Source organism: Echeneis naucrates, chromosome 17 (genome assembly GCF_900963305.1).
Source record: "Echeneis naucrates chromosome 17, fEcheNa1.1, whole genome shotgun sequence".
Lineage (NCBI taxonomy): Eukaryota > Metazoa > Chordata > Actinopteri > Carangiformes > Echeneidae > Echeneis > Echeneis naucrates.
The window spans coordinates 5,772,277-5,786,103 of record NC_042527.1 but is presented as its reverse complement, the minus strand read 5'-3'; the positions used below and the strand labels follow the sequence as shown (position 1 = coordinate 5,786,103).

Below are 13,827 nucleotides of genomic sequence, written 5' to 3'. Positions count from 1 at the left end.
CTGCGTTTCGACGCGTTCACGGCACAGCGCTTCAGAAATACTTGAATAGTTTCCTTCTCAGTCACCCTCCTCCACATATAGGCCGTGTAGGAAAACCAAGAAATGAGGCCCTGAATAGATGCAGTGATGTGATCGAGTCTTAATCAAAAGCAGCTGACACACATTGGAAGCGTTTTGTATTTTTTTTTTTTCTTCAGCTAAAGATTAATTTCTGTGGAAATCGGGGGTGGGCGGGATCTCAACGCATCTGGCCCGCCGCTGCGTCCAGACCTGACCTGAGCATGAAGTCAAGGGGAGGCTGATGGACGGGTGGGTGGGTGTGTGTTGGGTGGGGACCTTTTCTCGTCAACTCAACGAAGAAGCACAGTGCCACCTACTGCTGCTTTGTGTGCACACGTTGGAGGGGTCTTTGGAAAGTTTGGGTTTTTTTTGTGTTTTTGGGGGGGCTGCTCCCTTGGCAGCATGCTGATGGTGGGTGGATGCTCCACGGTTGCTGTGGACATGCATGTGTGTGGGACAACAGGGACAGAGGCCTGGACTAAAATTTTCCACTGAGCTCACTGGTGCAGGGAGGAAAAGCTGTGTGTGGAAGGGGTGGAAAAGGAAAGGAGGGAAAGAAGGAGGGATGCGGAGAGGAGGAGGGGACATCTGGTAATGATCTGTGTTTATTAGCAAGCTCTCATAGTAAATCTGCTGGATTACTGGCAGCTGTGTGGGTGTGTAAAACTGTGTAGTGTCTCAATGCCTACCTTCATCAGATATACACCTACCCTAGAAGTTGGGGGAAATTCATTAGAGTATTTGGGAGTGCTTTCAATTTTCACAGTAAAAAATGTATCTTATTAAATTCAATTTCAAAATCCTTTGTGTGTGTGTGTGTCTTCAAAAAACGGTTTTTATTTTAGTCCTGAAATTGGCGGGTGGGAATTCAGTTTGTTTTGGCCAATAACATTCAGCCCTCGGAAAAGACACAGACATGGTATGACCCAAACACGCTGATAAAGCTCCATCACAAGCAGATAAATGCAGTAACACATACTTCCTGAAGCAGAGAGGTTCTGCATAATGTCCTGGGCACAGTCCGTTGGTAGACAGGAGACAGCAGGAGTTTCCACAGGATTCTAATACTCAGTGGAGAAGATTAGTAGCATTTCTGAGTGAGGGGAGGGGGAGGGAGTGCTGATGAGCCCAGCCAGTGTCTCCATTCTGGATATCATTTCAATCAGTGGTTCATTTCTTTTTTGCATCTTTCAACAGTTCCACAAACCAGCACAGCCATCTTTGAGGCTGTGAATGGCAAAGATGTGGGTTTGTTTCAGAGAATGCGACTCAAGTTATTTTGTATAAGTGGCCATGGATTAGATGAAATAAGCATGAAACGAGAGAGAGATGAAGGCCTCTTTTGAAAACATTAAAGTCATTAGAGCACATATGGAAGAGATTAATCACACTGCTTGGTTACGATATAACTCAAGACTGTTTGCCTGAAAATCCAGTTCACGTGGAAGTTGCTGTGGCGGTCCAACTGTAACTGGGCTACAGCAGCAGCAAGCACAGACGTTTCTTCAAAGAGGAATCTTTGTTATGGCTCACACCATGTTAGATACTGAAAAGCACCAGACAAAACATGAGGAAATTGCCTCCTAGTTAAGATTCCTACACATGCAAAAGTTAAAAGGTAATGACAGGAAACGAACCAGATTAACTTCTCCCTTCCTCTCTCACGTCCCCAAAGATCTTCAGAAAAATTCCCTTTTCTCTACTTTGCTTCAGCAAAGAAGGAATTTGTTTTCCATGAAAACACTTAATTTTAATTCAGTACATGAGGATTTAATTAAGGATCTATAACTGTCATCAATCCCAGCAGACAGAGAAGTCACCACTTCCTGATAACACACAGGGATCAAGAGAAGAAGTCAATGGTTGCCTACTGCCATCTAGTGAATCTTATATTCTGGTATTCAGTCCAACGCCCAGTGTGTCCACACTTTTATCTCCACACAATCTTTATTGTAGTGTTTTTCTTCAACAAAGAGTCAATTAACATGCAAGTGCAGCAAGGTAGTTTAATCTGAAATTCACAAACCTTTCAAACCACAGTGGGGAAATAAAAAGTCTAAAGGAGGTTTTAATTTCAACTCAATGTAATTGTCTTTAAGCTTATTCAATGAGGGTCAACATTACGATTTCTCTCACTTTTCTGGCTTTTGCCAAAAATTGATTTTCACCAGTATTACAGCTTGTTCCTTACACGTGGCATCTCGGCCAAATAATATTTAACATCCAAATGTAATCATGCAGAACAAACTGATGTGACAAAAACAAATAATCTGAAAAACAAAAAAATAAAAAACCAAAACCCCCAAACAAAACAAACAGAAACAGCGTGGTGAAGAACGGGGGGAGAAGAGCCATTTCTGTGTGCTGGTTTTCGTAGTCTCTGACATGTGGGTGTTGTGATTACATTTAATTTAAAGTAAGTAAATGTAAATGAAACCTTTTCGCCCAGTTTCAATAGCGACGTACAGCATCATTCCATATTCTTTCATGTATTGCTTGGTTTGGTTAGAATATTGTGATTTTAGTAGTAGCCACTCTGTCTCAAAGGCAGTGTTTCAGGATAATTGCAAAATGTCATGAGATTCCACTCGTTTGCCTTCATGTCTATCTCAGTTTAAGTTTGAGTGGCTTTTCAGGTGTCTCCTCAGGTGGTTCAGGCAGGTATAGGTCTTGGGACAGATCTGGCAGTGGTAGGGTCGCACTCCTGAGTGGTTCAACATATGCTGCTTTAGCACACTTCCATCTGAGAAGGCTTTCCCACACTGAGAACACACATACGGCCTCTCCCCAGTATGAACACGCATGTGAACTGTTACCTTGTGCGCCATTGTGAAGCCTTTGCCACAAACTGTGCACTTGAACGGCCTTTCTCCTGTGTGGGTGAGCCTGTGGGTTCGCATTGCGCCCATCTGGGAGAAAGCCTTCCCACAATCTGGGCACACGTGTGGTTTCTCACCTGTGTGAACCCTGGTGTGACTCCTCAGTCCTCCTGCTGTGGAGAAACACTGTGAACAGTGAGTGCACTGGTACGGACGCTCTCCCGTGTGAGTGCGCATGTGCTGCTTCAAATCGTAGCGGTTTCTGAAGCCGCGGCCACAAACCAGGCAGCTCTCTGGTCTGTCGTCGTTATGGCGCAGCTCGTGATTGGCTAGGCATTTTTCAGACAAGAAACACTTGCCACATTCCTGACACTGATATGGTTTCTCGTGGTCAACTCTCTGATGGTACTTCAGCTCGCTGATCCCAGGGAAAGTCTCATCGCAGTATCTGCACCTGAAGCGATGGTTGGGGCTGTAGGGAAGCTGATGTTCACTCATCTGATGGTTTCTCAGCAGGTGAGCCATCTTGAAGGTCTTTCCGCAATGAGAACATTCATATTTTGTTAGCAGCTGCACACACTGGTGTCTGACCCGTTCATGTAAAGACCGGAACTGACAGCCGCACTTTGTGCAAATATGGGCGGCATTTTTACACTTTCTCTTTCTGTGACCAGACAGGTGAGCCTCTGTGCGGAAGGCTTTGCCACATTGAGAGCATTTGTAAGGCTTCACTGCTGTGTGGAACCTCTGATGTTCGAGAAACTCAAAGCGATATTTAAAGCTCCTTCCACACAGCGGACAGTTATGGGTGACCCGTCCCCGAGGGTAGATAGCTTTGGCAGAAGTCTTCCTGGACGACAGAGATGCTGAGGATGTACGATGAGCTGAGCCACTTTTCCTGTGTTTTCCTCCACTCATTAACTTGGCCGTCTCTATTTCACCAACCTCTTGATGCCGTTGTTGATGTTTGGTCAGACATTTGGAGGAAATAAAGCTCTTTCCACATTGTTTACATTGGTATGGCTTATCATGATCCACCTGCTGGTGATACTTCAGGTCGCCAATTCCTGAAAAACCTTCCCCGCAATGGCTGCATTTGAAAAGGCGGCTTTGAACATGAGTTAGTAAATGTTCTTTTAAGCTGCTTGACTTTTGAAAACTCTTTCCGCAGTGTCCACAGTCGTAATTATGGCCACGTTTTGGGCAGTGGTGTCTGAATTTGTCCAGGGAGGTTGGAAAATTGTTCCCACATTTAATACAGAGATATGCAGCATTTTTGCATTTACGCAGCCTGTGACCGGCCAGCAGAGTGGCTGTTCTGAAAGCCCTCCCACACTCAGAGCAGTTATACGGCTGCAGCCCTGTGTGAACTCTCTGGTGTTCAATGAGGACAGAGTGATGCTTGAAACACTTGTCACACTCGGGGCATTTGTGCATTCCTGACTGCTGTCTCCTGCGTGGAGACGATGAGATGTCAGTCCTTTTTGGTGATTCAGGAAAGTCAGTTGAGGTGGAAGGATTTGTTGACAGTTCTTCATCAAACATGACAATCTGAGGAACCTCATTATTTTCATCATCACAAGCACTCGGGTGTGAGGCGATGGCCACTTCCAGCGATGGAGGGAGAGATAAAGAGGGAATGAGGAGATCGTCTGACTGAAATGGGGCTGTGAGTGGAGAAATTAGAAGAAAATGAAAAACAGAACAATCTGTTGGTACAATTTTTTACCTACATTACAGCTCAAATAGATTGCGCCACATACCAACACCACTCTTTGCCAGTTTTCCATGACACTGTTTGCTTTGAAGAAGAAATTTAAGGTCGTCTCCGTTTGAGACACACTGCATGTACTCCTCTAGGACTGAGGGGGCTGCACTGATCCAAGAAGCTGTCTATACAAGAGACAACAGAAAGATTTTGAGTTTCAGGTTCAAAGTGCCTCCATTTTCGGCCATTTTGGTAATTGTTGAAAAATCCCTTCATTACCTGTTTGAAATCTGGGATTGGCAGGAGCTCCTCAAGTCTTGTGAAAAATTCACAAACTAAAGTCTCTAGTGCTGTGTCAAAGTCAGGCCCATACTCCACAGGAAACACATTCTGTCAATTTAAAATAAGTAAACCGTGTGAAAATGTGGGGAAAATGAAAAAAATAAACAAAACAATTTACAAGTTTTCAATTTAGTAAATCATTTCTTGTTACATCATATATATATGAAGCTTAATATCAATCTTGCCTTGAGAAAATGTTCTCTGCCATCAGTATCCTCGATGAGGCCTTGTACCAGCTTCATAAAATTTGCCTCTGGTGCTTCAATCACAGGATCATTTGTCTGGAAAACAAAACACCAGACATATGACTACAGGACTAGGTAGGGCTGCAGCTAACCTTTATTTTCATTATTCATTAATGTGCTGATTTAAGTTAGCGTTTTATTAAATGAATTTATGAAAAAAATAAAATAAAATAAAAAAATTGTCAAAATTTCATTGAAATCAAGTTTACAAACACATAAGAGCAAAAAGAGAGGAAAATAAAACCTGAAAATGGATTAGCTGGAAACCTTTCATTTATCGGTATTAATTCTTAAAATTGATTTCAAACAATAATGTGTGATCACAGTAGTTTTCTGAAAACATGATCACTCACCTCCTCAATGCACGAAGTTCGGATTCGGTTTAGGTGGCTCTCAACAGCCTTGAGATCCTCAGGATGCTCAGAGCGCAACAGTTCAAGAGTTGTCTACAGAAAATTTCATTTGTTTTTTTACATAACACTGGACTGAATCTTATTTGAATTCATTACACAAATCACTCACCCTTGCTCTCAGACCCAGGGAGAGCAGCCTCCCCTCTCTTTTACTCATCAGCTCAGGGACTGCCTCTGTTACCATGGACACAAACTCCTCCAGTTTCCCATAGTGCTTTATGTTCCGCTGGCGGACCACTTCCCACATGACCGCGGACATCAGCCGGAGTGGAGGGACCAGCAGAGCCAGGGAGGACAGGGGGACGCTGAATTCTTCAGAGGGACATTAGACTTGAGTCAAACTTAAGTAAAAGCAGTGTGGGGCCGGTGTTCACCGTTACACAGTCCCGGAGTCCGCCCAGTCCGTACCTACGTGGGGAACTGGATCAGACTCCAGTGTTTGAGGGGGGGGGGGCTGAAAGTGTCTGTCCTGGTCACTTCAGCATGTCTTGGACACAAATGTCCTCCCTGTCTGCCCCGACTCGGTGTCCCTGGGGTCCCCATGAAACACAGCGGGGCTGGATGAGCCGGCTCCCCGCGGTGCAAACAATCCGCCCCAAACGCACATTTCATGGGTACACATCTTTGGGGCAGTCCTCAAATGCTAAAGCACACACCCTCCGTGTTTTTACTCGGAGGCACGATGTGCAGGAAAGGGAAAGGCGAAGCGAACAGCCAATTGTTAGCACTGCGTCCGACTCAACGTTGGAAATGAAGATGCTGCCGATTAAATGCACAGCTGTGCTGCGTTTGGTGCCGTTTAAACTTCTCCTCGACCACAGAAAACATTAGTTAACACGAGATATTGGCCTCTGTTTGCGCAGCAAAGTCTTGGATTTAGCCACCGAGCCGCCACTGCTCCCTAATCTAACCGGCATATTTTTATGCAAAACGATTCTTGTTCCAGGGATTAGTCGAGGCCTGCTGGGGCTAGGCTAATCCTCCCCTTCAGCAGTTCGGCGCCGCAAAAGAAGCGAAGAGAACACTTTTTTTTTATTATTTACGAGCTGTTACTTACCCATTTCGTTCATCTTGGGGCTCTTCTCTGATGATGGTTTCAGAAACCACTACAGTGTCACATCGTTCATGGTTTAGGTTAGCGTGATAGCTAACAGCATACGAGCTGCAGGCGCCAACTTCTTCCTGAAACACGTTGTCATTGTAGGCAGCATTGGCCCGATCAGTGTCAGAGACGTTCGTTTCGATGTACGGGGCAGCCCGGGAAGAGGACTCCTATTCACTCTTATGCCAAAATACCGGTCACCGCCTCCCCGGCTCATCGAAGAGTTCAATGTTATTTAACAGCGAAGTTTAAACTTGTTAAGTGATATTTGAGTCTCAGAATCTTAATGTCCACATATGCTTATTTTCTGATAAGATGAAATGTTTCGAATAGGTTTGGGTTAAGAATAGTTGAAAACGTGTTTATCTTACTTTATAGTTCTTTTATGAAAAGAAAAAGTCTTTACTGGATTAACTGGGGTTCATAAACGAATTTAATTTGGTACTGTGTGTTTCTTTTTAAAGTTAGCCTTACGGCTGCCTTAAGAAGTTTGATGTTGGATTCTTGTAGAAATTCTCTATAAGAAACAACCAGGCTACTTTACGAAATTAACTCTGTTACCTGACAATTGAAAAGACACCAATTAATAGAGAGGGAAAATTCTTCTTAACATATGTTTAAGGATGCCAGAATAAAAATACACTTATAAAATCACTCTTTCAAAACGCACCAAGAATTCAGTCGGTAGAAAGCGGCATTTTTGCAATATCTTTCTTCCAACAGAGGGTGAGTGTGACACCTGTTTAATAGTCTATAGACAACATGAGGGTCAGTACAGACAAGTGGCATAGCAATTATTTGGAAAATAAGACTTGTGGTACTTATAGGGAATCAGACTGGGGTTGCACGACATTGTGAGTTTTTAAGTGCCTCTTCAGGTGATTGAGGCATGTGTAAGTCTTTGCACACAGCTGACATGCAAAGGGTCGAATCCCTGTATGGTTCATGGTATGTTTTTTCAGTTCGCTCCTCCGTGAAAAACCTTTCCCACATTCAGTGCAGATATAAGGACGTTCCCTGGTATGAACACGCATATGAAGTGTCACTTTACTGGCCATGGTGAATCCTCTTCCACATACAGTGCATTTGTAGGGCTTCTCCCCTGTGTGGGTGCGTCTGTGTATCTGCAGCTCGCCAGCTGAAACGAAAGCCTTGCCGCAGTCAGAGCACAGGTATGGTTTCTCTCCAGTGTGAGTTCTAATATGTATGTTCAGGTTTCCCGACACAGAGAAACGCTTCCCACAGTACATGCACTGAAAAGGCCTCTCACCTGTGTGGCTACGCATGTGCAGATTCAGGTCATGTTTGTTTTTAAAGGCTTTGCCACAACGCCCACAGATCTGTGTCCTCTGCTGTCTGTGGCGCAGCTCGTGGGCCGTCAAACATGCAGCGGAGCTGAAAAATTTCCCACACTGCGTGCACTGATTGGAAAGTTCGGGAGAATGAATCTTCTGATGAGATCTCAGCTCTCCCATACTTGGGTACACCTCCTTGCATTGCCTGCAGGTAAAAATACGGCTCTGGGTGTGAGGTAGCTCATGTTTTCCAAGTAAATACATTTTCTTGAAGCTTTTTCCACACTGAGGACAATCAAACTTTTGGACGCTATGAACACAAGAGTGTCTAAATTTGTCTTGTATAGACTGGAAACTATTTCCACATTTGATGCAAATGTAAGCTGCTTTAGTGCACTGTGTCCTTCTGTGAGTGGACAGGTCAGATGTCCTCCTGAAGGCTTTTCCGCACTGAGAGCACTTGTAAGGATTTTCCCCAGTGTGCAGTCTCTGATGCTCCAGAAGCTCATAGCGGTAAATGAAGCACTTTCCACACTGACTGCATTTGTGAGCAACTCTCTCCCGAAGGGGGCCTATCATGGAGTTGGACAAAACAGAACTGTCAGCAGATGTAGAGGCAGCTCTGCCATCACACTCCTCTACAATGTGAATATCAGGAATAGTGTCTTTGCAACTCCTTCTTGCTGTTTGATCTGCATTGCCGCTGTTTTGATGTGCTTGTGTCTCATTCTCATCTGGCCATCCAGTATCCTGTATCCCCAGGTCTCCCACCTCCTTAGAAATTGCCTGAGATTCTCTTTGGTTTTCAGTGGGTTGCACGTTGGATTCCACATCTTTGGTTACTCTCAGTGAAGTTTGGAAAGATAAAGATGAAAAAAGCTGCTCTTCTGAAGGAGATGGCACTTTTGGAAAAAGAACTTAAAAGAGAAAAACAAAAACAAAATAAATGGTTAATTTCATTAACAGTTAATCTGTGCATCTTTTGTTTATTTTGTCAGAAAATGTTTGGTATGTTTACTTGAGTCATACTATAATTTAACCAATGGCTTGATTATAAACTGATATGCACATAAAAACCTTGCCAGTGACACATTTACCCCTAGAATCCATATTGGTAGTTTTCCCAAGATGCATCTTGCCTCTGAGCAACACTTTGAGGTCATCTGGTTTGTTTGCATGCTGCATGTACTCTTCTAGCACAGAGGATGTCTCACTGATCCAAATTGCAGTCTTTATGAAACACACAAAAATATTATTTTAATGGTCTGGAAGCATGGATTCTGGCCTTGTAAGCTGCAGTTTTTATAATAGATATCATGGTCTTGCTACCTCTTTAAAGTTTGGTATAAGCACCAATTCTTCCAATCGGGTGAGGAACTCACAAATCAGAGTCTCCAGTGCTGTATCAAAGTGGGGGCCGTACTCCACAGGAAAGACATTCTGTCATGGAGAAAATTCCAACCAAAGGTGTAGATATAAATTCTCACAGTACCACAAACAACTTTAACTGCCACTTTAATGGTTAACCTTAATGAGACAGTCATACTTTGAGGAAGTTCTCTCTCTCTTTAGGGTTTTCTAGAAGTTCGTGGACAAGCCTGACAAAATTGGCTTCAAGAGCTTCATTTTCTATCTGCGACTGTAAAATAAAAACGTGAACATTCAAAGTTAGCGAAACAATTTTAAAAGGCAAAGTTCAACGTCCGTGACTGAAAAAGCCTCACCTGTTTTGAGATGGGTGGCAGGAGGCTGTCTATGCGTGTTCTCACACATCTCAGATCCTCTGACTCTCCAGAGCATAACATCTGTAAAGTCATCTGGAAGAGATATGTAGACATTAACATTCATTCATTCTAACCCAGACCAACAACCACTCACACTCAGACCTTTGGACAATTTAGAGGCACCAATCAATCCAAACATGATGTCTTTGGACGGTGGGAGGAAACCCATGCAGGCACGGGGAGAACATGCAAACTCCACACAGAAAGGCCGCAAGCCGGGAACTGAACCTGTGACCTTCTCACAAATGTTTCAATTTGAACAAGTTTTAAAGCTAAAAACATTCCCAGCTACTTTCTAATATATATTTAAACTGCAGCTGGTGTTTTTTTTTTTACTTTTACAGCTGTAATACATATTTAGGTAATATTAACTTAAATAAATGATCATAGAAATGCCAATGTTACAATAAGAATAAATAACTATGCCATAAAAACGATGTTTATATGAGAATTACCTTTAAGACTCAATATCTGCCATTGCCAACAATACCTTCATATTCAGAATGGTGTATCACTATCCCTTACCTTTGCTCTTAAGCCCAGAGTGAGCAGCCTCATCTGTCTGTTTGTTAAGATGTCAGGAATGGCTTCAGTTACCAAAGTTACAAACTCCTCCACTTTCCCATAATGCTTTATGCTCCTCTGATGAACCACCTTCCACATCACAGCCAACATTACTCGCAGAGGTGGAGCCAGGAGCCTCAGTGAGGACATTTGGAAGAGGTCCTCTATTTAAGGGAGGGAGGCATCATTAGAACCAGGCATCTTTCATTTATAGATATCAAAATGTATCTGGCAGGTAGAAAGCTGTGCGGATACACAGTGTCAGCTGCTAAACAAACTATCCAGTGATAAAGACTCCGTGTATTCCTTGGCTTTTCTTATGTATGGGTGATGTTTATACTTTTATAGTTCTGCTTTGGCTTGTTGAGACATGTTGTTTGACAACTCATTGACTGATCAAAGCAATGAAGTTAGCTTTAGCTGCCATGCTAAAATCAAAACAAAATACTGATGAGAGCAGCAAAATGCTACACGTTACCCATTTTATTTCCCTGACGGGCTGTGATAGTTCAGTGGAACCAGTGAAATGTTTCCGAGTCAAAAGTATCTCCCTTCTACGGTGTATAGGAGTGAAAGGTAGTTTTTAATCCCAGTCCTCGCCACCTTCTTCTCAAATGCAGCAGAACGACACTTCCGGGTTGTACTTCTTCTACTAATGAATTTCCGGCAGACTGTTCACGCAGTGCTGCCCTCCCCGGGCATGGATTTTATTTTAATGGCGACGAGTTGAGTGAAGACATTTTGAGACATCAGTACCATTATGGAAACAGGATAGACAACAATAACTTTGTTGCATGACAAAACATCATGGTGTGCATTTTGAAAATATCCACACCAACACAGACCCTTTGGATGTTCGCCTCTGACTGTCACACAAAATAGCCATCTATCTATCTGGTGCCGAAACATTACACTCATCTGTAGGTGCATTAATCCTCCTCGAGGTGGCAGTGAAGGGTTTCTAACAGCGGTGTGGCCCACTGAGTATATATCAGAACCAGAGGACATAGTGCCTCATCAGACCATCTGGGCAGTGATAGCCAGCCCTTGAACTGGTTGATGCTCCAACAGTTCCTGAGATTGGTTGCAGTGATGCCGGGAGCATTATCCTGTTGAAAGAGGTCACTGCCAAGTTTGGGTAGGTGGTAGATATCAAAGTGTGTTTTGTTACATTAACAGGTGGACATAAGGTTTTGCAGCCGAACACTGGCCAAAGCATCGCACTTCACCAGCTTGTCTGCTGCCAGTATTTTATCTGATGCTTTCTGTAGGTAAGGGACACACCCATCCATCCACGTGATCCAGAACATTTTCTTCTATTTCTCTGTGGTCCAGTTCTGATGCTCATGCATCCATTGTAGGCGTTTTTGGTGGTGGACAGGGGTCAGCATGAACAGCTGGACTGGTCTGCAGGTCGACTTCTTAACCATCAATGATCCTTGACCCGTCAGCCTGTTTCCACCGCAGACCAGGTTCATCCCTCAGTCCTGCTGTACTGAAGCTTTTGACGCTCTCTCTGGGCATCTGGCCATCACAAATGGTCTCGGACAAAGTCTCTCACATCCTCACACTTGACCAATTTTCCTGCTTTGACTCCCCAACATAAGGACAAAATGTTCAATTGCTGCCTCCCCTACTGGCAGGTGCCATGGTACCCATATCATCAGTGTTATTCACTTCACTGGAAACCTTTTGACCACATCAGCACAATTGTAGAGTAAGGTTAATTCTGATAAGAGCTTTCAGAAACTTTCAATCACTGTTTTAATGTTCTTTTCTCAACAGTGTGGGGCTTCCATAAAAACACCCATTTAAATGATGGGCCGGTTTAAAAGCACAGTGACTATCATGTAGAAAGAGAAATGACATTCCCACTGATCTCTTAAACTGATAATGACGAGGCTCCATGTGGCTGCTGATTTTTATGTAACTAAATCTTATTTAAATAAATGACATGTATATGACATACAATTGATCAAATTCCTTTTTTTTTATTAGAGTGTAGGATATGTACATTATATGTCGACTATTTGTAATGAATTGCATTGACATTGATGTGTTTTACTGTGTGCTAGTGCTTTTTCCAATTAGACATATTGCCTTTTTAATCTTTTTAAAAATGTTTTCTCTCTCTGATGAAGCTTTAATCTCCACCACATGTCCAAATGCTTAAAAATCAGATCAATTACCAAGTCACATTCATTCAAGTCACATTTTTCTGGCATTTCAAGCACAACACCAAATTAAATTCAAAGTCAGCATCTGTCTGTCATGATGGATGGCCAAAGTATAGTGTGCGTTAGTGTAGTAGTTGTGTGTTAATGCATGTATGTCCACTTGGATACTCTGTATGTGCATGTGAGTTTGTGTGTATGGGAGAAGGAGAGAGAGAAAGAGAGCAAGTGCGTGCATTTGTGTGTCTGTGAGTGTGTAATTAAAACAAGTGATTTTTTTTTACACACAGATTATCCCTCTATCCCAGCTGGTCAGAGTTGGATTTGACCACCCCGACAACCAGAGAGAGGAAATCTCTTTGGGGCTAAATCCAAATTGGCACCCTTGATGATTTTTTTCCAAACTGAAAATGTCAGAGTGCTCAACTGTTAACTTGAATTCGGCACTAAAATGCAAACATATCACACATTTTTATAATATAACTCACTGATGTCCCGGAGAGGCAAAACTCATACTCTAGAGATGGAAAATTGTAATTGCAATTGCATAAAAGTTAAACTTCCAGTTTCTTTGGTTTTATTTCATTCCTAACAGTTGGTATTTTACTGGATTTCCCTCTAGAATGGAGGTTTTGGTGATAAATCATGTAGCAGCAGCATTGCTTAGGATTTCTGTGTTTATGCTCTGTTTCTGTGTGTGTGTGCTTGCGCAAGTCCCTTCTGTAAAAATATTTCAATAGATCATCATCATCCATTCATTATTTGCACAGATCAGTTTTACGTGATTGTACTGCATTTGTGGAGGCAGTATAAACAAATTCTAGCTTTAAAGGGCAATACACTTATAAGGACAGACCGCAACGGAGATGCAGAGGTTTGTGCACATCTGCCCCCCCCCCCCCCCCCCCACACACACACACACTGGCTCAGAGAGAGATTTAACAGCACCCTGCCATGTAATGAGGTCAAATGAGCTAACTGGTTCCTCATGTGAAAATGGAGAAAAACTAAACATTTATCAATTTTTCCTTACACACCACATAGTATATTCAGATTAAGGAATATCTAGATTACTGGATTTAGAGATTAAGTCTATATATCTATTTCACAGAATAATTTAAACAGGAATGTAATATTTGAACTTGGAGAGTTGCAAAACCCACGAATCTGGAAACTACTTTTTATTACTATTTAATAAAACTGTGAAATGATCCACCAAAATGCAATACAAACAAACAGCCTCTCAAGGAAAGTCTTTTATATAAAAATCAATACAGTATATTTATATTATTTGATCATTATTTCATCATTATTTATCATG

The 13,827-nt window shown here is 42.6% G+C and overlaps 2 protein-coding genes across 3 annotated transcripts; both read right to left on the bottom strand.

The window, feature by feature from the left end:
* Window positions 1-1,999: 1,999 nt before the first annotated feature.
* LOC115057792 (zinc finger protein 665-like) lies at window positions 2,000-6,807 on the bottom strand. Its single transcript, XM_029524997.1, has 7 exons — window positions 6,645-6,807; window positions 5,697-5,899; window positions 5,528-5,620; window positions 5,115-5,210; window positions 4,867-4,977; window positions 4,643-4,772; window positions 2,000-4,546 (listed from the first exon to the last, which is right to left on the bottom strand). Exons 1-7 carry the CDS (start codon window positions 6,655-6,657, stop codon window positions 2,670-2,672), a joined length of 2,523 nt encoding a protein of 840 aa, XP_029380857.1. The 5' UTR covers window positions 6,658-6,807; the 3' UTR covers window positions 2,000-2,669.
* A 430-nt stretch (window positions 6,808-7,237) lies between these two features.
* LOC115057943 (zinc finger protein ZFMSA12A-like) lies at window positions 7,238-10,964 on the bottom strand. Of its 2 annotated transcripts, none has more exons than XM_029525203.1 (7): window positions 10,811-10,964; window positions 10,294-10,496; window positions 9,709-9,801; window positions 9,531-9,623; window positions 9,314-9,424; window positions 9,082-9,214; window positions 7,238-8,901 (listed from the first exon to the last, which is right to left on the bottom strand). In XM_029525203.1, exons 1-7 carry the CDS (start codon window positions 10,812-10,814, stop codon window positions 7,511-7,513), a joined length of 2,028 nt encoding a protein of 675 aa, XP_029381063.1. In that variant the 5' UTR covers window positions 10,815-10,964; the 3' UTR covers window positions 7,238-7,510. The 2 variants fall into 2 exon arrangements, with proteins under 2 accessions (XP_029381063.1, XP_029381064.1); XM_029525204.1 differs by having other exon boundaries at window positions 7,238-8,886.
* Window positions 10,965-13,827: the final 2,863 nt, after the last annotated feature.